The sequence below is a fragment of the Camelus ferus genome, chromosome 4 (assembly GCF_009834535.1).
Source record: "Camelus ferus isolate YT-003-E chromosome 4, BCGSAC_Cfer_1.0, whole genome shotgun sequence".
Taxonomy (NCBI): domain Eukaryota; kingdom Metazoa; phylum Chordata; class Mammalia; order Artiodactyla; family Camelidae; genus Camelus; species Camelus ferus.
In genome coordinates, this window is record NC_045699.1 from 4071184 (window position 1) to 4098831 (window position 27648).

Consider the following 27648-nt stretch of genomic DNA (forward strand, 5'->3'; position numbering starts at 1 on the left):
ATGTAAAAATTATTCTAGAAGAAGATAAAAGATCTTTATGATCTTGAGCTAGGCAAAGATTTCTTAGTTAAGAGAACGAAAAACAAACAACAGAGTGAGAGGAACGATTTGAAGAATTTATCTCTGGTAAAGGACTCATAACCAGAATATGTAAAGAAGTTACACAACCCACCAAGAAAAGATGGGCAAAATTCTGAACACATATTTTACAGAGTGTTCAATAAGCACGCAAGGAAATGCTCCTTGCCATTAGAGATTGCAAGTTAAAACCACCGTGAGATGCACTACCGACCACTGGAATGGGCCGAGTGAAGGAGAATGATGCCAAATGTCGGTGTGAGAAATGCTGATAGCGGTGAAAGGAACAGACTATTCATTTGATAATATGTGTGACTTCTAAAAGCATCATCTTAAGTTAAAAGTCAAAAACCGAGAATATATGATTGCTTTTATGTAAAAACCTAGAAAAGGCAAATATATAGTGATAGAAAGCAGAGTAGAAGGGTGGTTGCCTGGGGCTGTGATGGGAAAGGGGCACAGGGGAACTGTCTGAGGTGACGGAAACATATTTTATAATTGTGGTGATGGCTACACTAATGTATACATTTGTCAGAACTCAGTGAATTATGTCCTTAAAACTGATGAATTTCACTGCAAGTAAAATATCTTAGTAAAACTGATGGTAAAAATGACGGTCTCCAGCTTCAACCAGGCTATCGGTGTCAGCAGCTAATCCTCTTCTCCTCCTTAATGTTTCTCTTAAACATTCATCATCTCTTGAGACCTGTCTTCAGTTTCACGCTGCTTTCTCTTACAGCAGATCCTTTGTATGAGGACAGGGAGAGTCCTTAGCTTCTCATTCTCCTTCATCCAGGCCCATTGTCACTTCTTTTTCCAGCCTGAGACTAGACTCTCCTCACATTCTTGAGCCGTTGTCACTGAACACATCCGGGGACACCCCGTGTCCCTCGTCCCATTGGCTCCTTGCTCCTGTATAGATGCCCGTCTCTTGGCCCCTGGCCCTCAGATGGTACATAATGTCTAGTCTCCCATGTTTTCCTAACTCCCTTTTTCATTCTCGAATCTCCAGAGGGTGGCCTCCCATAATGTCCCCAACAGCTTAAGCCACCTTCACCTCCTGGCGCCTCTCCACCGATTTCTGGCAGGCACAGTCGAGTCCTTGTCCTAGGATGCTGATGACTCGGTTAATGGAGGTGGTGAATGGTTTTCAGCCTCCTTGGAGCACCTGACACTGTCAGTCATCCTGCTCTCATCACCCCACTGGAAACCCCTCCCATGACTCCCACACCCCAGTGTTGTTCTGTATTCCCTGTTTCCTCGTCCTTTCCTTGACTCTTGGGTGAGCTGGCGTCCTCTGGTTGCATGTGCAACCTAGGGTGCATCTGTGCCCTGCTGCAGTCCCCACAGTTTCTGGTGCATCTCATCCCCCCTTAAGGTTTCGACTACCATCTCTGTGTTGTGCTTCTCCCAGCGAGACCCTTTCCCTGAACAACAGGGTGTATCCCACTGTCCAGTAAGTCGTCTCTACTTGGACACTCAGCCTGTGTACCAGATTTCATGCTTCTGACTTACAGGTGTCATCATCTTCTCTAAATAGGTTTGTCCTCCTGTATTTTGTTTCTCAGCTAGTGGTACCACTGTCCCTGCGATCATCAGGTTAGAAATTGGGAATTAACTTTTTTTCCCCTCCCTGCATCTGTTCTGACCATTTCCAACTTGCCCATCCTATCCTTCTTGGCCACCTGTGTTATTGTTCCTTGGGTTTCTGCAGGAGCTGAGTATGGTCCCTCCTTTGTTCCTTTGCCCTCATGTCCATTCTCCACATGTCTGGCACTCACACCTGATCTCATACCTCCCCTGTTGGCAGTCTTATGTTAGCCCCTTTCACCGACAGCAGGGGTTTGGGTTTCATGAATCTGTTGGAAAAAATGTTGGGAGGGCTACTGTTGTGTTGCCAACTTTTAATCGTTCTAAATAATAATGTTCAAAGAAAAAGGAACTCACTCTCTACCATCATTTCATAGAAAAGGACATTTCAGTGCCAGAAGAGGCACAATTAAGAAGACAAGAGTGTGGTGGCCAAGTCTGTGGGCTCGCATGGTGGTCCAGCCACTCGCCTTGTCGGCTCCTATGGGCGGCTTAATGGGCCCCTCTGTCAGACAGGGAGGACATTTACGAGTACACCTCACAGCATTGTTCTGAGGATGAAATGAAGTGATATGTGCTGAGAGCAGTGTCTGGCATGTAGTCTAGAGGAACTCCCTCACAGCACAGTGCAGCCCCAACTGGATGCAGACGCTTCTGTAGGAGGGAGCCCAGGCCCACCCGCCTTTCCGTCGGAGCCTGCTGGTGACCCTTGCGTGGAAAACGTGATGCGGATTTTTCTTTATTCACTTTTAGTACTTTAAAAACTTTAAATTCAAATCCATTAAATTCTTCAGCATATCTGCACAAGAGTTTCCACCTGCAGAGCTCACGTTTGGCATTATTTATGATCAATTGCACGTTAGCAGCCTTTCCGCAGCTTTATTTAGGCAGATACTTACAAGACACTGACACACGTCGTGACTTTTCAAGACTCTCAAGGCACAGCCATTGGTGGATACCTACCAGCTGTGGTGTTTAAATGGTTTCCTTCCTCCTGACTCTTAGAAAATACTCGGCCTGAGGATGTGTTCAGCAATTCAGTGGTCGGAGGGCTTGTCGCCACAAACCGCCAGAGCCCCCTCCCCGCACACAAATCTTTTGGTCTAGGGGGTGCCAAGACTACCCTGGGTGAGATCTCAGGGCCTGCACTTTGACAACCACAGAGGATGCAGAAGCCTTTCTCCCTCCTCCGCCAGGCTGTGATTTTCCTTCCTCCAGGCTGTCCTCTGAGGGCCCCGTTGGAGTCTAGTCAACATTTTTTCTCCAGTAAGCCCTCCTGAAGTCAGGATGCTGGAGAGCTGCCCCGTGTTCTTGTTTTCAGGAATCATGCCTTACCCACAAGTGAATGTTGATCAGATCAGGTTTCTAGTTTTCTTCCCTGGAAACGACAAGATTCACAGTGTTCGTAATCACCCCACTTTGCTCTTTTCCAAATGGCAGTGAAGTGGTTCGGGTTCTTCTGCTTCAGCAGTGATATCATGTGAAACTCGTGTTCATCATCACTTGCATTTAAAGAGCAGCCAACAGAGAGTTTGGGAGCAACAGCCTTGGAGGAAGTTGTGAGCTGGATTGGGAAAGCTGGATTAGGAATGAGGAGGGGAGGTCCGGGGGCAGTAGGGTGTGAGGGAGGGGTCGGGCCGTGGGAAATTATAAAGGACGCAGTTTTATGGTGGTCAGTGGTGTTAATTAGCCACCCAAAAGGATTTAGGGGCCCTCTAGTGATACGATCGGTTCACTTCAGGGATTTTTTAGCCTTCGTGTTGTGAGGGTGGGGTTACTGAAGACAAGGGTGTCCACAAGAACAAAGGCGACAGACGGTCATTTTCACTTGAAGTGGGATGGGACAGTACACGGCTGTCCAGTCATCTGTGGTGTCCTGGTGCCAGGGCGCACACCCCTGGGCGCAGTGGCCTGGACCATGCCTTTCGCTCCCAACTCCTAGGGAAAGCCCTTTTCATATTTTGCCATTTTTGTATCCAGTAAATTCTGTTCTCACCATGTTATTTATTATTTATTTGTTCTGAATATCCTACAATGGCAGGCCTTTCCTGGCCAGTGCAGACCCTCCTCAGACAAGGCTGTCCCCATCCCTGTGGTGTGTGGGCACCAGGGGGGCAATGTTGAGGGCAGGACAGCTTAGGGTTTCTGTCCTGACTCCCTGATCCTGGGGCTGCCACTCACTGGCCCTCCTGCTTGCCCTGGCTGTGGGACTGTTAAACACTGCAAAAGGTAGGGAGTGGACAGAAGTTCCGTTTCTCCCAGACTGGCTGGAATGCACTGTTCAGGGACTGCCCCTCTGTGAAGTACGTGTGTGTCCGTGGTTTTTCATTCTCCAGAGGAGGAATGAGGTTTCTGGAGATGAGTTTGTGGTCTGTAGCCACAGACATTTTACTGGTACGCTGCCTGGAGTTCACTGTGATGGGATTTACCTTCACCAAACACTGACCAGAGCAAGGGGACCAATGCTTTTTTAGGAGACAGAGAGCGGCTACTCAAACATGGTAAACATTATTTTTTAAAAAAATTATTGCTTCTCCAAAAAGAAGTTGAATATACTCTTGTGCATCTGAAAATTTGCACGATGATAACTTAAAAGTATAAATGTTGATTTTTTCCATAGGTTCTTTCATTCTGTTTGCTTATGCTGAGTTTCTCTTTCTTCATTTTTTCTTTCTTTCTTTCTTTCTTCCTTCCTTTCCTTTCCTTTCTTTTCTTTTCTCTTTCTCTTTTCTCTTCTCTTCTCTTCTCTTCTCTTCTCTTTTCTTTTCTTTTCTTTTCTTTTCTTTTCTTTTCTTTTCTTTTCTTTTCTTCTTTCATGTTTGGTGTCTTAAAACAGTACACATTTAGTATCTTATACTTCTGGAGTTCACGACCAAAGTGGGTCTCCCTGGGCTAAAATCAAGGTGTCGGCAGGGCCACGTTTTTTCTGGAAGCTCTGAGGACAACGTTTCTTGCCTTTTCCAGCTTCGAAAGATGCTGTATTTCGTGGCTCATGGCCCTTCCTCCATCATCAAAGCCAGCAATGGCAGGTGGAGTCCTGCTCTGCCTCATGTAGGAAACCGCCTCCTCTTTCTCTTTTTCCGCCATAGAGGACCATCCGAATAATCCAGGGTAACAGGCGGGGCCCGAGAGACCGCCAGCATACCCTCTCCTGCCGTGTAACGTACCACATTCACAGGCGTGGCGGGCAGGGGCTCACAGATCCGCAAACACAACTCCTTTAGATATTTTTGTCATCTTTTTTTATCTTTTTGATCTTTGTGACTGAACAGGAAATAAAGTGTAATTTCTCAGTGTCATTCAATTAAAAAAATTTTTTATAAACACAGTACCTGATTCATCTTTGTTTCCAAGAGCAAGAGCATAGCTGTATAACATAGTTTTGTTCAGTTATCTTTTTTTCATGTATTTTTTAGTTTTTATGAAAAAGTCCAAAACAAACTTTAAAAAAAAATAGACTGACTTACTGTTTCCTGGTATCAGTTATTCCTGGATAGTAAATTATTCCTGTACTTCATTGCCTGTGTCTTTCATCGGACATGGCCCTCAGCAGTCAGGGATGCCATTTCCCCTCGTTCAGGGCTGACCGTAAGCTCTCCGCAGTGGACTCGGGTCCTGGGGGCGGCATATCCAGCACCGCCTCCTGGTGGCTGGTGTTGAAAGAAGGGAAGCCTCCGTGGTCCAGGGCTCCTCTGTGCTCTGCTCACCCGAGCACGTTGCAGGCATCTCAGAAGTCGTGGAAGGCTGCCAGACCCTCTTCAGCCTAGCGGAGTTGAGACAGCTGAGTTGTACTTCAACAGCTGAAAGGGAGATCCAGGACTTGAACCTCAGACCGCCAGAGACCTGGGGCCAGGAACTCACAAACGGGTAACAGTCAGGCAGGCCCTTAGAAGGAGACACCACCTGCAGTTTCTGGACCCTGAGCTTGGAATTAGCGTATTGACACGTGCGCTTTTTTCTCAGGTCCGGGCCCACCAGCTGGTCTTGCCGCCGTGCGACGTGGTGATCAAGGCCGTGGCTGACTACGTCCGCAATATCCAGGACACCTCGGACTTGGATGCCATAGCGAAGGATGTTTTCCAGCACTCTCAGGTAGACGTGTAAGCTCCCGGGTAGCGCCTTGTGCTGTGGTGTGTCCTGGGCTCGGGAGGGGCTTGGGAGGCATAGGCCAGCCGTGTCCAGGGGCGCCGGCCCCGCTGCCAGCCTCTGCTGCCAGGGATCGCTACTGAGAAGACAGACATGAAGTGGGTCAGATGGAACTGAGGGTCTCTGACTTGTGCATCCCTCCTTCACTTGTGGTCAGAGATTTCTCCTTCCTTTTTTTTGGAAAGTACGGAACGTGAGGGGAGTCAGGGTTAGTAGAAGAAGGGAAGTTTGTGTCACTTCCCGCCCCCTCCTGCACTCTCTGAAGAGCTAAAACTGCCGCCCCACTTGCTGGAGATGGAGAGCCAAACCTTTCCAAGTAGCACCAGAGACCTGGCTAAGGAGAAGCTGGGGGGACCGTGCCCCAGAACTCAGGTCTCCTGACTGCCGCGTCAGACTCTGTGTTAAGTACATTGCTCGAAGAGAATTAATGTTCAATTTGTTTCTTCAATACTAAGCTGTTGATTTTCCTTGAAGATTTTAATGTCATTCTAAACTCTCATCTAGCTTGAAAGGCTACAGATGATTATACGTGTGCTAAATTATAAGAATATGTTAATACACATGACCAGTGGCATACTAATTTACAAAGGTTTTCCTGCATTTATTTCAGTCTAGAACAGATGACAAGGTTATTCGATTTAAGAGAGCAATTGGATATTATTCAGCGACTAGTAAGCCTATGGCATTTCACCCACCACATTACTTAGGTAAGTAAGACAAGGCGTCTGTAATGGATGCTGACCATGCAGTAACCAAAGAGATTTAAATATTCACCCAGTAATCTTGTAGGTTCATTCTTTTGAAAGAGATTTCCGCAGTTATAAGTGTAGCAGAACTTCCCGGGCAGACGCAGTAGTAATCCCTGAAAGTGTTGGAAAGTGAGAGAAAACTTAGGGACTTTTGAGAGTGGAGGAGAAGAGCAGGCAGCCGTGAGGACCAAGGTGGGCAGGTGACAGTGACGCTGAGACCTCGATGTCTACGAGGTGTCCTCTTGCAGAGTGCACCAGGGACTCTGGATCTTTCCACAAGTGCCCTCATAAATGCACTGGGTTCATGTCTCCTCTTTTGTCTTTTTTTGGCAAAAGATCAGATTTCACCCAGAGATTTGAACTGGGGAATAAAAACAATTATAAACTGTTTGCCTCAAGGCTGCTAGGTTGTGAATATCTCATTGTAAAGCACTAACCATAAGTACCAACCTCCTTCCTGAGTCAGATTGTGTCTTTCTTAGGGTCTGGAGCAGTGAAGCTCTGCGAAATCATACTGTCAACTGTTGTTTCTCAGCTGTGCTTTTAGTTCATATAACCATGTCCCTGGGACTGTCAGAGGAGTGAGACTTTTAACTAGTTTAAAGATTAATCCTGTGGGTGGAAATGTCCCTAACAGTGGTCCTGTACATCAGAGTATTCATTCACTTATTTCAACACAGTGCCACTGTGTGCTGTGTACTGGGTGGAGGGGGGCACAGAGATAAAAGGTAAGTGCTGGCTTCTGATGGCTGTCCCTGTGGGTGAGTGACAGACAGATGAACATGGATGGTCCTGATGTCGTGTGACCGAGGAGGGGACAGGCCATTTTCTCTGCTGGCCCAGCCCGCTGTTGTGACTTGGGTAGTCGCACGGCCTCTTGACAGGGTGGGGCGCTTGCTTTCCTGCTGCCCTCGCCACCCACCCTCCTGCCCCCGTGCCGTTCATTTCCTTGCCAGCAGCCAGAATAGTGTTTTAAAATGTCAGTCAGCCCATGCCATTCCTGTCGCGCTTGGAACACGCTCCCAGCTGTGCACCAGCTTCCCCGCATGGCCTGGCTCCTCCTCCTGCTGGCCTCTGCCCCTCACTCTAGAGGCCCTGCCTTCTTTCCTGCCTGAAATTTGCTCTGCTGGCTCCTGCTGGGGCCTCGGCGCTGGCCGTGGGTCTGGAGCTCTCTCCCCGACTCCCTGTGCCTGGGGCGCTGGCATTTCTGAGATCCAGGCTTTGCTATCACTTCTTTGGGGCCTTTCTTGACCAGCCAAGTGACATCAGCCTCCAGGCCATCCTGTCACATCACCTTGATTTAATTCTCTGTGCACCTCCTCACACCCCCATCCCGCCCTCAGGATGCAGGGGTAGATATTCAGAGGTCCAGCAGCAGGACCTTACCTATTCCTCCACTCTTGTACCACAGTAGGCAAATGTGCGGCTGAATGACTTACTCCACGAAGAGACGAGTGAAGTGATGAAATACAGTTTAAGGTTACTCTTGGAAAGGACAGGGTGTGTTGGAAGTGGGTAGACACGCTACCATGGATGACTTCCCTTAAGGAGAGATGCAGTGAGGGCAGAGCATGGCGTCTTGGCTTTACTCCGGGCCCAGGGGGATGTTAGTGGATGCTGTTGAGACACGTGAGAGGCAAGGTGCTGATGCCAGGTCGTGGACGTCCCCATTCCACTGCCTCCTGGCTTCACGCTTCCTGTTTTATTAAAATAGGATACTTATATGACTATTAGAAGAGAAAATATATGTAAAATGCTTTAATGAATGCTTGCTTTGTGACAGATAACTGTCATTGTTACTTGTAGGAAGAATGACTAGAAAAAGCAGTGAATGTTGAAATGAATGGTTAGAAAGCCTGAAAGGAGTTCACACAGGGACATAGCTGGTACCTCGTGTATCTGTAGTGATGTTCTGGCCCTTGTTTGACAGCTGGTTTAAACATTCATGACAGTATACTTGGGACTAGCACATTCATCAAAGAGGAGGAGCATAGGAGAAAAGGGTAGAGACGCTTGATGTAGCATTCGGCATTCACCTGAGCTGATAGCAATTTCGAAGATGTTTTGAAAAGGCAAGATGAGTTTTAAATTAGTTTAAGTTTGAGCTTCTCAAAAATATGTACTGTTCTATAAAATGCTTTCATGTTCGTATTAATTCATCAAAGGGCATTACGAGGTGAGTATTTTATAAAGGACGTTGATGCTCCTAGAACTCACTTTCTCTTTCGCTCCCAAGTGGTTTGTGAAGAACGGGGGTGTAACTGGTAAAGAATTTGGGGGTATTTAGAACGATACTTTCCAGCAGGTTAATGTAGGTGATAACTACCTGTAAATCCTTCTGTAAAGCGTTTCCGGTTGCTTCTGACTGTTGCAGAAATCTGAATTGCGCAGCAAGGGGCTCCACCAGGCACAGGCTCAGAGTCACAGCTGGGCAGGCAGTTTGGGGCGGTGCCGAGTTCAGTGTGTGGCCTGGACGGTTGGGATGGGATTGAGAAGGAAGGTTTACTTCAAGTTAGATACAGATATGAGGTAGATTTTGAAGTCAGTTACAAGTGAGGTAAGTATCTCTTTATACTTACCAGAAAAAAAAACCCAATAAAATATTTTTACATGAATCTGTACAGTTTAATGAGTGCTATCTCCAGAAAAGACATGGAGGCACCTTAATTGCATATTCTAAGTGAAAGAGGCCAGTCTGAAAAGGCTACACACTGTATGATTCCAACTATATGACATTCTGGAAGAGACAAAACTCTGGGGACAGTAAGAAGATCAGAGGTTGCCAGGGTTTTGAGGATAAGAGAGGAATAAATAAGCAAAGCACAGGGAATTTGGAGAGCAGTGAAAATATTCCTTGTACTGTTATAATGCTGGGTACATGTCCTAGTAAATTTGTCCACACCTCTAGAATGTACACCACCAAGACAGAACCCTAATGTAAACTATAGATTTTAGTTAATAATAGTGTATCTGTATTGGATCATCAGTTGTAACAAATGTGCCACAAGGGGTTTACTTTCTTCTTATGTTTTCTTAAAACTGCTAAAAAAATAACCTATTTAATTTTTTTAAAAAAGAGTAAATGAGCCCCTCGATGTGTTAGTCGGCCAGGCACTGTGCTGAGTGCTGGGCAAGGTGGAAGGCAAGGCAGATGTCCCCCTTGCCCTTGTAGATGAGTAAGACAAGGAACCACACAGGAATGTGAACAGGAATATCAAGGAAGACCAACCCGATTAAAACCGTCCTTGATTAAACCAGTGTTTGGTTCCGCTCGATTAAGTTAATGCTCAGGTGAGGTTTGAGTGTAGAGTAGGAGTTTAGCCAGGTGATGACAGAGAGGAAGTATATATGCAGAAGAGACAGCATGTGTAAAGGTCCTGAGGTACGAGGCCAGGATGTAGAAGAAACAGGAGACTGTGGCTGGAGCGCAGGAAGCAAGGAAGGAGTGGCCAGGTGATGCTCGTCAGGCTGGTGTGCAGTGACTAAGCATGGCCTTAGATTTTAGACTTAACACTTAGGACCACAGAAGCTCATTGAAAGATTTTTCATTGTAAAAACAAGTTATTTTGAGACTGTCATACGCACTGTATATTCTTACAGCAAAAAACATCAGTTGAATATTATGCGCATCAGAGCCCTCTTCCTGTCTCCCCCTGGTCACATTCCCCTGCACTGCAGCAGCCTGAATTTTGTATTAACGGTCCCTTTGCGTTTATTTTGTGTATCCCGAGCACTGATTGGAGCCATGGAAGTGGGTGGGATTCCCTGGGGAGGTTTTCTGTGGAGGGCACTCTGTAGAGAGGGCCTGAGATGGGGTGCCTGAGATGAAGGAGAGGAAGTGGGACTGGGGGCACAGAGAGGGCAGAGCAGCAGCCAGAGTAGGAGTTGTGGCCAGAACAGCTGTCAGCAGAGGGGAGGAGGAGGCCCCTGTGGCACCCACAGCTCCCGGACCCCGTGCAGGAGCGTGTGGCTGCGTGGTCCTCAAGGTGCAAGGGATCTTAGGAAAAAGTTTGTAGCTTTGCAGCTTCTTCTGTGCTGTGAGAGACATGGGAGAGGGTGGGGTAGGTGGCCAGCACCAGTCCTCCAAATCCACCTCCAGTTGCTTCCATAAAGGGTGGAGCTTGAAATGAGGGGGAGGATAGAACATGCTTAAATTCATAGGTAGCTAGTGAAAGCTGATGGGGGCCTGTGCAGGGGGATGGAAGGTGGGAGCTGATAGTGGCCCCTGGAGCATAGAAGTGGGGTTCTGGAAGGACCCAGGGAGCCTGCAGCACAGCAGGACAACATGCGCTAATAATAGAGAATTGTGCAAAGAGGACAATATAGAAATAGGAGCTGTCGCCACTAAGCAAAGAACAGACTCCACATAGTGACCACGAAGAAAGGACCTCTGGCTGTGGAGACTTCCTGGGTGCTGGTGGAGAGGCCCCGTGGGTGTTTCATCTGGATGGGCTTGCCTGAGTCAGGAGCCTGCATCAGCCTGTGTCCTGACAAGCCCCCACGGCCGCCCACATTCTGCCAGGCTGGGTCAGAGAGTCCTGATCCACGAAATGCCGAAAGGCAGACCTCAGTGTCAGGCGCTGGTGACCCATCTACGAGAGGACGTAACTGCCTGCTGTCTTACCAGGAACAGCAGACTGTGTAGTTGGTGCTCCTGCACCCCAGCTGCTGGGACCAGGGGTGCTCAGAGGTGCTCTTGGGGGTCAAAAAGGTGCTGGAAAAAAAACCAGCCGGGGGAGCTCAAAAAGGTGGCCCAGAATTACAGTCTACCTTTTTGAGCTCCCCCGGCTGTTTGTTTGTTTTTTTAGCACCCTTTTGACCCCCAAGAGCACCTTTGAGCACCCCTGGGGTGCTCTGCTCCTGTGCCTCTTCGGCTGTCCCTGCCGCCCTCCGCCAGGGGACACGGCCCTCAGGACCTCATCCCCCTGCCATCTCCCATGCAGCCGGCTCACGGCAGGGGCGGCCCGGCCAGCCTCCTGCTCCAAGGGCTGTCTGTGTGTGTGGCCAGGCTGTGGGACCTACAGCGGGACCGACTGCGCGCAGACTGGGAAGTAACTTGCCCTCTTCCCACCCAACAGGGTACCTTTGGAATTTCCCTGTCACTTCTCAAAGGTTTGCCTTAGGATTTTTAACGCTTTTGTAACGTCCCACAGTGGGGAGGTGCTGGAATCTACTTAACTGTGTCCTGTGGTCATCATCTAGAAGATTTTCAGTTTTTTAATGTAAATGACATTAATGTCAGGCCCCTGGGAGTCTGACAGAATAGTTGATGCCAGAGGGAAGCTAAGATGTTATTATGTTAAGTTAAAAGTCCTCTGATTGTCTCTCCTTCTTTCTCCTTGATTCCCAAGCAGATCATTGGATTCTCTGTCTGTTCCTGTGACCTTTCATTCAATTTTTAGTGAGTTTATTTTTGTTGTTATGGTATGAAGTGATATAGGCTGTCTGGTCTTGTGTCATTTTTTTAAAAACCTGAAAATCAGTCACTTTAGAACGACTGAAAATACTGCATCTCCTTTCAGTTGCTGTCTGGTTTAAAAGACTACAAGGTGTGCCTTCCTGAGACGAACGCAGCTTGTCGTGAGGTCTGTGGGTGGCTTGTGGCATTCAGTGAAAAGGGGGGACTGCAGGTCTAGCTTACCAGTGACTTACAATATAAAGGCCTTTAGGACTTTTCTTTAGGTTGTGCTTTTTGACATCTACAGTTGGACAGAAACTGACTTGTCTTGTCTTATCATAGACTTATAAAACTTCACAGGTGGCTGAACAAGATGTAAATGTTCTTTTCTTTTGCTGTTTGCCTATGATTCAAACCCTGGTTAAGTGAACCCAGGAACTAATAGATTTGGATAAAATTTGGAATAAGTTCATCACCACCTAGACTCTTGCTCTTTAAGACTCAGGTACCACATGGCTTTGAACGATGCCGTATCCTTTGAGGTCCACATATGTGCTGTCCAAACTCAGGGTAGAAGACTTGGATAGCCAGGGATGCTGTGCAAGCACCAGGCTGCCTTCCAGCCGTGGAATATTCCTACACCAACAGGCAAGCAGTCAGAGCAGCCCTTGTCATTGTTGAAAGTTCTTATGTATGTTGACCTGAAGTGTGTTTCCCTAGGTTAATTTTTTCCCTTGCTCATAATTCTTTCAGGTACCTACTTGCTTTAGTTATGATCTTACTTTTCTTGGCCCTGAACTTCACCTTCCGTCGTGAGGGCTTCTCTCCTGGGCGGTGGCCTCTGGCTTTCCTGTGGGCCTTGCTGGCACCACGATTCCAGGCAGACATCAGCTGCCCCGGCTCTGAGCTCTTGCCGGTGGGTACTCACCAGAAACTGACAAGCTTCAGTTTTCTAAAAGCCGGGATGACTTCTGTCTCCTTCTTCCCTAAAGCCCCAGGCTTCCTTGGCTGTGCCCTCAGGCTGGCCTTCAGTCTGCTCCAGTCTGCCAGACTCCGTAGGCCACAGCAGCGTCCTGTTGGTTTCCACTGTCCCCTACTGTAGCTTTATTCATCTGGGAGAGGATGAAACCAGATTATGTAAAATTCTCCTTCATACAACTGTTGCCTTAACATCCATATAACGTTGATACTGAGTAAAGATGTCAACGTGGTTAACATAGTTGGAAAATTTTGCATTGTTCTTTGCAAGCATTGAAAACTAGTGGTGTGGTAGGGAACGTATTGATTTATTTAAGCTTTGAATTTTCGGAGCTATGTTTTTTTGTGTGGCAGTTGCAAATCATACATCAGTACCCATCTAAATTATAGAATTAAAAAAAATATTACTTTGCTATAATTATTTGCTTAATGTAACATCTCCACAGTTATATGCCCAGTAATAGATGACCATTTGTTAGGTTGGTGTAGGGCCAACTAGTTGTCAGTAGAGCTTCTTGGTTAACACCATCCCGTTCTTAAATCTTAATTTAGAGAAAAGCTGGTTAGCTTCGCACAGGCATAGTAGGTAATTCAAAGGCGTGGACACTGAACAGCCTGTTCCATCTCTCAGCGTTCAGCTAACTGAGCACAGCTGCGAGTGCTTGATTCTTTATTCTCAAAGCCTTTAATATTTAAATATGTTTAAATTATGACAATATTTTCCATATGGTAATTAAACACTTTTTTTTTCCTCCTTTGTCTGTCTTCAGTCTGCCTACTTTTGTAACAAAAGCCTACCTTTCTTAGTAAGTATTTGTGAAAGGAAGAGAATGAGAACCTGGTGGTGTTAATCTCCACTCTGTGAACTGGTGTCAGTTCTGAGAAGGATGTGCTTGTCACACAGAAGGCAGACAGTGGCCCCGCGTAGCCGCGTGAGGGCATTAAGAACAAGAACCGATTCACAGGAAGGGGTCGGATTGCAGAGGCAGGCCGCTGCTTATGAGGCCATTTCCAAGGCCCTCAGAGGAATATAGGCCAATTAATTCACTTAATAGACGAAGTTAGGATAGAACAGTAACTAGTTCTGAGGGTTCTCAAAGGTTTATTTGGGGTCAGTATTGAAATACGATCTTAGAAAATGTTCTTTCCTTGGAAATCTTTGCTTTTAAGTTTAGTTCTGTGTGTGTTTTTATTTGGCAGGAGTTGTTTTGCTTTTTTTTTTTTTTTTTTTTAAAGGGAAGTTTATAGCATTATAATGGCCCAACATAGAGTGGAACATAAATGTATGTCTTCACTTGAATGCTGCTGCATAATTGAAGAAGGAAGTCTCTCACTTTTAGTGCTCTGTGAAATCAGGTGTGGTAGGCCGGCTGCAGGAGGTTGTAAACTGGGCTTTGCACAGTAATTTAAGTTATACCATTAGAGCTTGCATGGATTTCATAATATTCTTTTGCCCCAGATCTGGTTACCATTCAGAATCACCTGCGAAGGGACTTTACCTGTCACAGGATCTCGTGTATCACACTCGGAGCTTTGGAACTCATGGGCTTACTGTTTGATCAAGAGTGTGTCGTGTGTGTGTGAGCACATGTGAATGTGCACGTGTGTATGTGTGGTGTTCGTGTGAGTGTTGGACGCGTGTGCGCATGTGTGTGAGCACGTGGGCGGGTGTGTGTATGTGCCTCCAGCCCCATCTGCACACGGGCCAGCATTACCGTTCCCAGCTTCTCGTCCTGCAGCCGTCTCCGTTCAGTGCAACTGGAAGCTGGCCAAGCCTTCTGTTCATGCAAGCCAGATCAGAGGGCTGTGGCATTTCCAGCTCGAGTGCCAGACACTTGGAAAGGGGATCTTCCAACAGATTGTGGCCTCTGGGGCCCATGAGTCTGCTGGGGAAGTGAGAAGTGAGCAATGGCCCCAGCCCTCGTGCTCCCGGTGTCCGTGCGACCCTGGACTGGATTGGCTCAGGGAACCCCAGATAAGGCATCGGTGGGAGTTTCCTTTCAGAGAATGAGAAAGAGGGTTTGGGCACCTTATTTTTGTCGTTAACTTGAATGTGTTTGTTTATCTTAGCAAGTTGGTGGAGTGAGAGGTGGTGCTTTGTGGGCTGGGGTTCTTACCTGCTGTTGCTCAGATTTCAAGGTCAGAGAGACACTCTTCCTGATAGATGACATTTGCGTTGAGGTATCTCTACGCTTGGTTTTGTCCTGTTGTTAAAAGAAACCTCTGGAAGAGACCGTAGGACTTGTGGTGTGTTCTCACAGGGTGTGGGTTGTCGCTGTGTCTCCTGCAGTGTGAGCCCTAATGACACTCATGGTCGGATCTCACCGCACCCCTAGGCCTGCCTCGCAGCCCGATGTCACAAGCACCCCACACCTGATTGTTCAGTGAGTGACCAGAGCCCTGAAGAGTCGCCGCATTTCTGTCACATTAGTAAACAGTGATATTTTAAAGTATTTTTGACATCAGGGCCACACTCATCTCCCGTCACCCCATGCTGGGGGCATTGCCTTGCTGGCCAGCTGCACCCCAGCCCCTGCCCTCCTCAGATCCACAAGGAGACTGAGTGTTGTGGGTCTGGAGGTTTCTGGACCTTGGGCTGAGTTCACTGCTTTATGCCATGTCTTTAAGCCGACCTGGGACCCAGTCCTGAGGTTGTGTTTGGAGCTGCTTCTCCACGTGGCTTCCATTCGGTGTCTGACTGTTACGTGTTAACATGAGGGTAATGATGAGCAAACGTTTGGCCAGTGTATATCAGAACGGGTTTACAAAGTCATGTTCTAAGAGAGCACAGAATCCCACATTATCGATCCTGCAGTGCGTGTGTAACTTGACCACGGTTTTCTTAACAATGAAGAACAAACAAAGTATAGGCAGTAACTATCACATTTCACTTTTTATATTTAAAATCTTGCCAGTAGCTAAGAATCTAATTGCAGTTTAAATAGAAAAACTCCATTGCTTCCCATGTGGAAGGGGAAGCACTCTGTCCTGCTTTGTTCCTTTAGTGCCTACAGGATGTACTACAGGGCTTCCAGCGCTGTCAGCAGCGAGCAGAGGGAGAACATTAAAGACAGGGACAAACCAGGCATTCACGGAGAGGAATGAGCGCAAAAACTATCAGAATTAATTGAGAATTCTTGGAAGTTAGAATTCTAACCCCAGTGTATAAAATTGATCATCATAAGATTAAGTTTTTTTTTTTAAATTTTTAGCAGGGAGGTAATTAGATTTTTTAATTTATTTTTTTATTTTAATGGCCGTATTGGGGATTGAACCCAGGACCTCATGGATGCTAAGCAAGCACTTTACCACTGAGCTATACCTTCCCCCCCAGATTAAGTATTTTTTAATGTTAAGCGACATGAATTTCTAAAGGTTTCTGGGAAGTGGGGCCAGTGGCGTGCTGGCACCTGAGGAGGTACGAGACACGTGGGGACATGTGCTAGCAACTGTGGTATCATGGGGAAGTGCCCTTCTGCTCACAGTTGTTTTATTGTTTTCTTTCCATGTTGATAAAACAGCCAGACCAAATCCATTTGGAATGCCTGGGATAGTGCCACCATATGTCCCCCCCCAGATGCTCAACATTCCACAGACCTCTCTGCAAGCCAAGCCTGTGGTAAGGCCTTTCCTTTCCTTCTGCAGCTGGCCTGCCCAGCCTTGGTGGGGGACAGCTGCCTTGAAAGCTCCCTAAGCAGCAAATCTTAATGAACAGTAAAATAATTTCTTAAACTTCTGAAATGTGCAGCAGATCCCAGTGTTTGTTGAATTAAAACTTAGCCAAGACCAGGCAATGTTGACGTGTGCGGGCCGTGCAGGCAGTGTGCACACACGTGTGATCTGTGCCCTCTGTTTCAGGCCCCACAGGTCCCCAGCCCAGGTGCTCCGGGCCAGGGTCCACACCCGTACAGCCTCGCTGAGCCGGCTCTCACCTTGGACACGAGCGGGAAGAATCTGACTGAGCAGAACTACAGTAACATTCCTCACGAAGGAAAACATACTCCGCTGTATGAACGGTCCTCCCCGATCAACCCAGCGCCCAGCGGCAGCCCCAACCACGTGGACTCCGCGTACTTTCCTGGTTCTTCTACGTCGTCGTCTTCCGATAATGACGAAGGCGGTGGAGGAGCTGCAAAGTGAGTGGTGCTTCCCAGCAGTGTAGCTGCCACCCTAGGCTTCTTAAGTAGCTTGTGTTCCCTGGAGAGGCCGCCTTCTGTCTGGCAGTCCCGTGGCACTGATTGTTGTGCCCAAAGATGCAGGTCATTGTGGGTGGGTGACAAGTTACTCTGTGCTTGGACCAGGGCGCCTCAAACAGAGAAAGGAGGTCACACATTTCCTCAGGGCTTCCAAGGCTGAAAACCTGTACTACACCAGCCAGAAGCCTTGCACGCCACCCCCCACCCCCCTTTTGGGGTGGAATCTTGGGAAACTTTTGTGTTTGTGTGACTACCAAATGTGGTGGAGTATCTAGTCAACTTCTGCCTGAACCTTTCTCTCCCCTGGGCTGTGATTTCCCCTAGACACAGCCTGGAAAGCATTTCAAGTTAGTCTCCTGTGGCTTTCAGTCTCTTGGCTCCTGGATTGAAAGGAAATCAGAATTTCCTTTCCCCCTGAATTCAAAAACTTGAATCCAAGCTCAGTAGCTCATAGGACTGTTCTTGAAATAACACTGTTCACCCAACCAAAACCCATGGGAAGCTGCCAGACCCAGGTTGGAATTCTCCCTGCAGAGATGTGTTTTCAACAATGTGTGTTCCTGAGCAAATCAATTTTCAAATGCGTAATTTGTTAGAATCTGATCGAGCAAGTCTTAGTACACAGTCCTCCTCCTCCCTTTATGTAGCCTTACGTTTCTAAACCTGATTCACAAAAAGAAAGAGAAACGAAGAAAACAAGAGTCTTCCCTTCACATCTTTGTCTCTCTCTCCTGGGTGTGAGCTCTGATTCACAGGTAGACGCCCAGGGCTGGTTACTCCTGTGTTGATTTCCGCTGTAAGAAAATCTGAGACATAGTTTCCAGTCTTCCTGGAGGTTCGTACGGGTGTGTCCCTTGAAGCCAGAGATTTTTCCTCTTTCGTCTTCTTTTGCTCCATCTGTAAAATGGGCACTAAGTCCGCTGACTTTCGGCGTCAGTTACTGAGGAGTTTGCTGCCATCCAAGGGTGTGAGCGCTTGTGGGGCAGAGAAGCATAAAATGCACCAACGTTTACTTGCTGTCTGTGCAACCCTAAGCTTTTGAAATGAAGTAAAGAGCTGTCATTTAGCATTCCAACTTCTAGTCTGCTTGAAAGGTAATTATTTAAGTCCAACTGAATGAGAATTGCCATGTTTGGGCTCAGAAATCTGCATGTGTAAAGGAGCCCATGTGACTCTTCAGCACAGGGAACTTTTTTTTTTTTTTTTAATACTTTCATGTTTTATTTATTTATTTTTATTGAAATGTAGCTGATTTACAATGTTTCAGGTGTACAGCAAAGCGACTCGGTTGTACATATACATACATACATACATATATATATATATTTTTTTCTTTTTTTTTTAGATTTTTTCCTTTCCTGTTATTACAAGAAATCGCATATAGTTCCTAGCACAGGAAAGTTGGAGGGCAGCTGATAGATGTCTCAGGAGCCCTTTCACTCTAAGGAACTCTGAGCTTTCTTTTAAAAATGGACTCATGTCAGCAAGATGAAGGTGTCTGTGGTACAGGTTCACCTTAGTAAGACGCATCCTTTCTAGAAATAAGACCTGGAGCAGAAGTATGTGCTCTGTGGCTCAGAGACTGTGCTTGTGACGAGCGTGGGAGAGGCTGTGGTCTGGGGCGGTTGGGCGGCAGTCCTGTTCTGTTGGGTAGGGATGCAGAGATCATGCGAGCTGCCTGCTCCGCTTGGCAAGCTGCCCTGCCAGGATACAGGCTGAATTTGAGTGAGTAAGGTTGCTTGAGAGCCCCTCCCTTCACTTGTGCTCATTCAGCTCTGCCCTGGTCCCAAAGGTCCCGACCAGCGCCACCTGCGCTGGGCTTCTTCCTCAGTCTGAGTCGTCTCTCCACCCTCTCAGCTCTCTAGCGCTGAGCTGTCTGTACTCCCGACGGGGGAGCATTTTACTCTGGTTTTCTGGAGGCGCCTCTAGAAGGCGAACTCCGTATGTGGAGTTGGTATGGGTGTCTCACCGTCTTGTGGTGTGAATTGTGGTGAAATAGACAGAGCACAGCCACCGCCTGGGCTCAAAAGGTCGGGTTGTGTGGCCTCGCAATGTCTTCATTTCCTGGAATCTGCTTTTCCACTTATTATAACAAATAAGAGACAGGCATGTTACAGTGGAGAGGAAGGAGGGAAGGAAGAGGGGTCAGGGAGCCTGTGCCAGAGGCTTCAGGGTCATAAACCAGGCAGAGTAGGACCTGGGGTCAGCCCTGATAACTGGGCGTCCCTTGCTCATGGCAGGATGTTAAGAAGGGCAGTGTTTGTGATTTCAGGCTGAGGATTCTGGTTGAATACGTTGTGTGTGTGCACTTTTTGAGGCCATGCATAGGACAGATGATTGCCCTCCTAGTTCAAAACTAAGGGGCACTAAGTCACGATTTGGTTTACCTTTGGTTTGGACTTGAATTGGGACCCCTGGACCTACACCATGCTCTCAGGATGGTCTTGAGGGAATGAAATCATCCATTCATTTAGCCAAGCAACATTTGCGCACTTGCTGTCTGCAGGCAGCACAGACAGGGTGTGGTGATGGGAGCTCTGCAAAGAAGTGAACAGACAAAATGAACAGATAGACCCAGGTGGTGAGTGTGCGAAGAACACACCAGAGTGGGACTGGAGGAGGGGTTGCTTCCAGAGAGGCAAGGTTTGAGCTGTGACTGAGCGAGGAGAGAGCTGGACCAGTGTGTGGTGTGAAAGAAGGGGAAGCCAGTGTGGCTGCGGGGTCCCGATGAGCAGGAGGTCAAGCGGGGTGGAGTCTGAATTCTGTTCTGAGTGTGATGGGCAACCTCCAGTGTTTGCTTAGAATGGCCCTGGGGCTAGAAAGATCCCAGCGGCTTCTTTGGAAATGAGTTTGCTCCGGTCTGCTTGCCTTGGGGACGGACAGGTGTCGAGGTGGCCACGTTATTTAGCTCGGGAAGTTACTGCTCAGTTGAACTGAAGCGCCTCTGGTCACGCCAGCTTCAGATGGACCGTAGAAGCATTTGTCACCGACTTGTACGACAGCAGAGAAGGGGGTCCTGCACCACCCCAGGCTGGTGTGCCCTTTCCTGTTTGATTGCCTCAGGCATTGGCGTTCCTTCCACTGTCTTCCTCACAGTACCAGTAAGTGATCCTGTATGTGGGAGAACCCACAAAATAAGTAACCTCGTTTCCCCAGTGGAAGAGCAGTGGGATTCTTTTAAAGGATGGTGCTGACAGGAGATGGGGACTGTTACAGAATAAAAGAGAATTAACTGCCCACCCCCACATATAAAAATCCCAACTTCCCACAAATCGAACAAACAACTGTTTTTTACGGCAAAGAATATAAACACGCAGTTCCCAGAGGAAACACAGATGGTCAATAACATGAAAGAATGTTGTTCACTCTCACTAAAAAAGCATAAAGGACTGCAACTTAAAACATAACAAGATACTTTTTTTTGTATATAAACAGTTTTTTATTGAGTTACAGTCATTTTACAATGTTGTGTCAAATTCCAGTGTAGAGCACAATTTTTCGGTTATACACGAACATATGTATATTCATTGTCACATTCTCTTTCGCTGTGAGCCACCACAAGATCCTGTATATATTTCCCTGTGCTACACAGTGCAATCTTGTTTATCTCAAGATACTTTTTTTAACCTATAAAATTGGCAAATACTGTTGCTTTTTCTAACTTTAAAATTTTTTTTATTGAGTTAGTTTACAATGTTGTGCCAATTTCTGGTGTACAGCACAATTCTTCAGTCCAGCATGAACATACATATATTCATTTTCATATTCTTTTTCACCATGAGCTTCTACAAGATCTTGAATGTATTTCCCTGTGCTATACAGTATAAACTCGTTTATCTGTTTTATATATACCTGTCAGTATCTGCAAATCTCGAACTCCCAGAGGATTTTAAAGATAAAGTTCAGTGGGGAAAATCGGTGGAGTTGGTAGGGCGTGAGGTGTCGACTCTCCTGGCAGGTCCTTGGCGTTTGGTCAGTGGGACACAGGTGTCCGAGGGCTGTGGGTGTTCCTCCTGGGAGGGTCTGCGCCGTCTGTGTGCAGAGGTGGGGGTGGGGGAGCGTTTAAGAGCAAAAGATGTGTGAGTGCCCCAGATGCCAACAATAGAGACATTCCTTCCAGAGAATACCGTGGAGCCACTCCAAGGAGCATTCCGATGTGAAAGGCAGTTCAGGCTAAGGTGTCCCGTGGAGGAGCTGCCGGGAGTGACAGTGCCTCCTGGCTCGTCTGCGGGCGCAGATGGTGGCACCTTCACTATGTGTGTATGTGTGTATCTGTAAGTTTGCACGCACTCGGCACACGTGTGCACACTGCAGGCCCTGTCCTTTATCTCCCTCCCTTGTTTTAATACCTTACCTAGCATTTTACCTCTTGAGCTGGGAGAGTTCAGGTGTCTTTCCCACCTCACTCCTGGAACGGCCTCCTGGGTTGTTGCCCTGTTGAAGCTGACATGTGTCTATGCTGGACGAGGAGTCTTGGGCTGTGAGAGGCCCCCTGCGCACAGCTGTGGTGAGTCCGGTGTCCCACCAGGCCTGAGATGAGCTGCGTGGCCCCCTGCTGAAGCTGTCCCGAGTCTGCTCAGTGACATCGCCCTTCACTGCTGGAAATGCCACCTTCCGCTGTTGGCTGTGGCTCTGTGTCGAAGGACAAAGGCCACAGGGCAGCTATTTCAGACAAGTTATTTTGGAGTAAAATAAGAAAGAAATGTGCTACCTTCTAACTAAATAATTTTTTCCCTCCTATTTCTTAGGGTGTCACCAGCATATATTTATTTTTATGTTCTTGGTTAAAATTAAAAAAAAAAAAAACCCACAGGCTGTATTCTTGTTTTTCTTCTCTTCCTTCCTAGTCTTTGTCAGATCTTTGTAATTCTCTTCTGGTTGAATTGAGAATTACAATTGAATCTTTGTGGAGGTGTTTGTTATTTTCATAAATACATTGGCTTTCAGAATTTGAATCTGGTCTGAGGTGGCTAATTTGCAGTTTTCAGTTGTTTCATATCTTTTTAAAATTACCACCTCAATACAAAGTTACAGAGTTCAAACATTAGACACTGCACCATAGCAAATCGCTCATGGTCCCACCTCTAGAGATACAGCTGTTTTCAAAATATTGGTGAATATTTAAGCACCGTATTTTTTGCCACATATACTAACATTGGGTTCTTACAATAACGTGACCTTAAGGACAGCAACTCTCCTTTTTTTCCTCTTCTTCCTTTTTACACTTTCTACACTTAAGTGTATATTCTTATTTGTGTGTGTAAATGCACATGTGTATTTGTACACTGAATATTGCTTCAGTGTTTTTACCGATCCTGACTGACATTTTAAAATGGATATTTAAAAGTCCTGTTAGGAGAGGAGACTGACTTCTTTTTTCCCACTTTGTGGCTTCGTTGTATAGATTTGCTCTCTTTCCCTGCACATTTACATATACCTCAATTTCGAGATACCGTGTCACGGGGGCATTTTTGCGTAAGCTTATCAGCAGGGCCGCACGTGGCCCCTGCTGGACCAGGTCTGGGCTGTGGAACGTTGTTGTCACTGCCCGAGGGACTGCTGAGCAGTGCTGAGACCCAGCGCTGTTCCCCAGCCTCCTGAGCTGGTCCTGCCAGGTGCTGCTGTGTGACCCGGAGCTCCCTGGGTGGGCCCAGTACACCCGGTGTAGACGGGAGGCCTTTGGGCTGTCTGTGATCTGAATCAGCTGATGAGTAGCCACGGTAAGTTATAGCTAATGCTGTTATTTAAAAGACAACTATGGGTGCAACTAGAAATCAGGACATTGATTTCATCCTTCATGTAAATATCCAAAGGATTTCATTTGGCGCCCTTGATCTGGCATCCTGGGAACACTCTTCTTCTGATCTTCTTTCCTTTACACTTAGTTACTGGTGTTTTTCTTCTACTTCAAGTCCTGACCGTCTCCCTTTCCAAAGAAACCATGTGGTTTGCAGAGACAAACTACATTTCACTCCACCCTAGGGCACCCCGTGTCAGACAGGCTAAATACAGCTGCAGGTTTTTCCTTTCAGACTGTTCGGCTGTTGTGCCAGACAAACGGCTACTTTATATTTTGACTTTTTAATGTAAGGTGACATTTCTAGTATCTTCTCAGGGAAACTATTCTAAATTATTTTTATTGTTGGCAAAAATTAGTAATCACCTTGCCCTCACAGGGAGAGGGTCTTTGTATGTTCCCGCCACCCGCTGACCCATGTGGGCATTTTATGTCGAGCTCAGCTAACTCAGTTAGGTCTCTGAACCTTCACTTGGGGATGGGGAAAGCGTGAGAAGTCCTGACAAGCACGTAAGAGCTGCATTCAGAACAAGGGCCCCATCTGACCGCTGCGCAGGAATGAGACCAGAACATTTCTGTTACTGATTTTTTATGAAGAAGTTGAATGTGTGACAGTAGCTCGTTGTTTGGGGCATAAGGAGGCTGTACCTGCAAGGGTGTCTGTATGTGCCTCCCTTGTCACAGGGAGCTCAAATCTTCACGCTCTGTTGTAGGTGCACCTGACCACCAGGCCCCCTCTCTGGAACTCCGGGAGGTCTGTTGAATGAGAACAGGCTGTGGATCAAGTCTCTCTTCCATTCCCGAGTTGGGGAGCTGATAGAAATGAACACATATGCATGCTTGTTAAAAGCTTCACTCGGTTTGACTGTAACTGTGACCTGAAACACACACCCCAGATATTGCTGCTGAGGATTTGATCTTTTCCCTTTCATTCATTGTTTTGCTGCTTCCCTTTTGGTTTTTTATTTGCCTTTTCTTTTTTTCCCCATTGACAAGTAAGTCAGCCTGTGGTCTATGCTGTCTTCCTCTTCTGTTGCACAAAAGCAAATCGCACCCATGGCAGGGGGGCATGAGCGGGAAGTCACTGTGCCAGGTCAGACACTTCTGCACTTGGTGTAAATGGACACCAGTCAGTTTCCAGCCTAGCGTCACCAATCTGCTGACTCCAGAAACGTGCGGGGGAGAATTTCAGTGGTTAGGACATTTTGCTACTTGGAACCAGCTTTAGTGCAGGAGAAGCCCCACTGCCCTGGGGTGAAGCGAGCCCTTGCGGCGCCTCCTGAGGGTCCACAGGGCCTGGTGATGTGATGCTGGCCTGTCTCTTTGCCGCCGATCTGAGTGTGAGGGTCGTTCTCTACTGTCGATCGTCTGCTGCGTCATGAGTGCATCTGTGTAAAACCCCTTGGGATGGCCTTTTTGTAAGAGCTTGCGGGGATGTCTGGAGTTGGGGTTCTGGGTTTGAATCCAGTCACTGTCACTATGACTACGAGTGGATTCCTCTTCTCTGAACCTCAATTTTCCCAGCAGGGTGTTATGCCTTAGGGTGTGCAGGAAAATTCAGCTCAAGAACACATGCAGGCGGCCTTCCCCGGGCCGGTCCACTTCCCTGTGGCCTGTGTGTGGGTCTCAGGAGGGCTTCCCAGGGCACAGCTGGTGAAACGTCACATTGACGTTAACAGTTCCAAGTGCGATTATGAGGTGGGAGCAGTTGTGCAGAATGGAACCTGACTCAGTACAGAAAGGGTCTGAAACCCCTCATCCATCTTGTTCTTCAAGGCAAGAAGGAGTTTGTTGTATTCAGATACTCTTTTTCTTAAGTTGTAAAGTAATGTAGTTATGCTATTGAAATATTCTGGACTTTTAAAAAATTGGCCATTGTCAAGATGCTCTTCAGGCAGAATTTTAGATTTTTTAGTTCAGTATCAGAGGGGTTTATGAGCTTCTAGATTATGACATCATTTTTAGTTTGATAATCTGTATAAAACAAATCTCAGATTTATAAATAAAAATTCTGTGTGATCTTAGGTGGGACAAGCTTCCTACTTCAGTAGCATGGCATGGCCTCCCTGCCGGACACTGTACCCGTGTGCTTGCTGGCGGGGTCTGCGTTACAGACCTGGGGCCAGTCACTAGGGCTGTGTGTTTGAGGGGCTGCATGTTTAAGGAGCGTTCCTTTGTTGTGCTGTATAAAAGAGAAACCAGATTTTATACTTTCTTTGCCATATGCCTTTAGGCTACAGTTACGTGGTTTATTCATTCAACAATTGGGCACCTGTTTGTAGTGACCATAAGATCTTCATGGAGTTTATAACTGCGTGATGGAAACAGACAATAATTAGAAATGGTGCTGAGTATGAGGCATGCCATGAAGGAAACACAGAAATGAAAATAGCATTTCTATTTTCATTTCATTCTGGTCAGGGAAGGCTGCACCCAGTTGTAGCCAAGTCTTCAAGTTGAAGCATCACATATAAAAGCTTCAGTCTATCACGAGGAGGGAGGGGTGGCAGTCCAGCAGGGCATAGGAAATATTTGCAATCCATTAACCTGCAAAGAACTTACATTGAGAACACATAATAACTTCTTTTAAGTCCATAAGAATAATATTCTGCACACTACTTACTGTAGAATATTTGAGCAGGCATGTCACAAAAGAAGATGTCACACATGGAAAGACGCTCATCTTCATCACTGTCAGAGAAGTGCACATAAGACTATGCTGACATTCACAGCATTCCCTCCCGGAAGGCTGACACGAGAACCACAGAAGATACTGAGTGCATCAGGGCAGGGATCTCCTGCAGGGCTGGGTTGTAGACCCAGCTGTGGCACGCCCCCACAGTGGAATGTGTGCAGCATCAAGACCGCACCAGCACTGTGTGCGGTAATGTTGTTGAGCCAAAACTGCTGGACCCAAAAAAGTGTGCAGTTGCGTGATTCTATTTATATGGTGTTCAAAACCAGGTAGACGCAATCTTTGCTCTTAGGAGTCAGAGTAACTGTTACCCTTGTCTCTGGAGCAGATCAAGAAGGGAATTCTGGGGTGTCAGCTCTGTCTCTTGATTTGGTTGCTTACATGCTCTGTTCAGTTTGTGTACATTCATTCAGCTGTTCACTTGTGACTAGTGCATTTTGTAGGTATGTTTTACTTAAATGTTTAAAATTGTAGGTAATAAACATATTTCTTCATATATCCTGTAAGTATCCAAGTAATTTGTTCTAAAATTTCACCACATAATTGTCACCAACTTTTTTATGAACAAGTAGTTAAGCAGCTCTGTTTAGACCATGCTAGATGACTTCAGGGCCGCTAACCTTTCCTCCCCATTACTTGAATACCCACCTTGGATGTGTGTATGACAAGATCGTCCACCCTCTGTCCCCCTATTTGACAGGTCCTGGTGCAGTTATCACATAACATGTCCTGACAGGCAGACACTCAATTGAAAATTGATCAACTAATCAGTTTCTCTAACTTCTTATCTACTCACTCATGTCATAGCCACTCTGCTCCTCTCTCTCGGATTAAACAGATGGATCACTATGCTTTTGGAATACTTGCCTTTATTTTGATGCCTCCTCCTCATCACTGGGGTTTCCTCTGCTTTTGCAAAGTTGTAGCCTGAGGTTGCACACATGAGTAGCAAACTTGGACAGAGCAGTGGTTTCTCTGAGTTCCCCTGCCGAAGACTGGGAGCCTGGATACTGGATAACTGGGCATCTGGGCTGCTTATTTCATGTGGAGGTACTGGGGTTTACCATCCCATGACTGGGATCATGGTGCTAGAATGAGGCTCTGGATACCACATCGCGGGACACGAATCTTGGTTTAAGATGGGACAGCCTTCTCATCTCTCCTCTTCTTTTTGCAACTGCTCTTTTTTTCAGTAGAACTAAAATGAAGTCGATTGGAAGACAGAATTTGCAGGTCTTAAAACTCTGTCACGTGGGTCAGTTAGAAAGGCAAAACAAATAAATACTTTCTACATTGGCTTGCCTTTTGGCCAGCACTGGTTTTAGAAGATGATTTTTGGCATGGAACCCTGCAGGGGGAGGACAAGCGAAGGGTGGCTGCTTGATGTGGCCTCAGCGGTCCCCACAGCGGGGCAGCATCCCCTCCCTGCTCAATTCCCTCTAGATTTGGCTCCCTCCAGGATAATGCTTTTCACAAAATTTGCCTGGGACTGCAGTAAACTTCCTTTTACATTATGGCCCATAACACACAAAGGAACAAAGAATTTGTGAAGTTAAACCATTCATATCACTTTTACTACATTTGGACTGTTCCGTTTCATTTATTTTTTTGAAAGCTTGTTAAATCCATTACATTGTTTTCTCAGGCTACTTGTGGATCACAACCCGCAGTGTTTTGTGTTTTTTTGTTTTACTTTTTTTTTTTTTGAGTTATAGTCTACAATGTTGTGTCAATTTCCAGTGTAGAGCACAGTTTTTCAGTCACACATGAACATACGTATATTCATTGTCACACAACCCATCGTTTTTTTAAGAATGCTGATTGAATACCTCATTCTGGCATTTAAGATGCTCTATCATCTTCCCCATTTCTTTTCCCCACTTTCACTTTGCCGAGTAAAATCATCCCCCCAATAAGAGTCAGTCAACTCCCTGTCTTCTGAGCTCACCAAATCCGTTCCCTCTTCTTGGGTCTGGGAGGCGCCTTCCCATCTCAGCCTGGTCTGTGTGAGTTACCCTAGC

At 46.7% G+C, this 27648-nt stretch overlaps 1 protein-coding gene across 5 annotated transcripts in view; it reads left to right on the forward strand.

The window, feature by feature from the left end:
- FAM120A (family with sequence similarity 120A) overlaps positions 1 to 27648 on the forward strand; it is a 97928-nt gene that overhangs the window by 30280 nt on the left and 40000 nt on the right. For all 5 annotated transcript variants that reach the window (XM_032477427.1, XM_032477426.1, XM_032477425.1 and 2 more), the window contains exons 4-7: positions 5632 to 5760; positions 6425 to 6521; positions 16461 to 16558; positions 16798 to 17075. In XM_032477427.1, coding sequence (XP_032333318.1) covers positions 5632 to 5760; positions 6425 to 6521; positions 16461 to 16558; positions 16798 to 17075 — 602 coding nt within the window. The remainder of the gene's footprint in view (positions 1 to 5631; positions 5761 to 6424; positions 6522 to 16460; positions 16559 to 16797; positions 17076 to 27648) is intronic.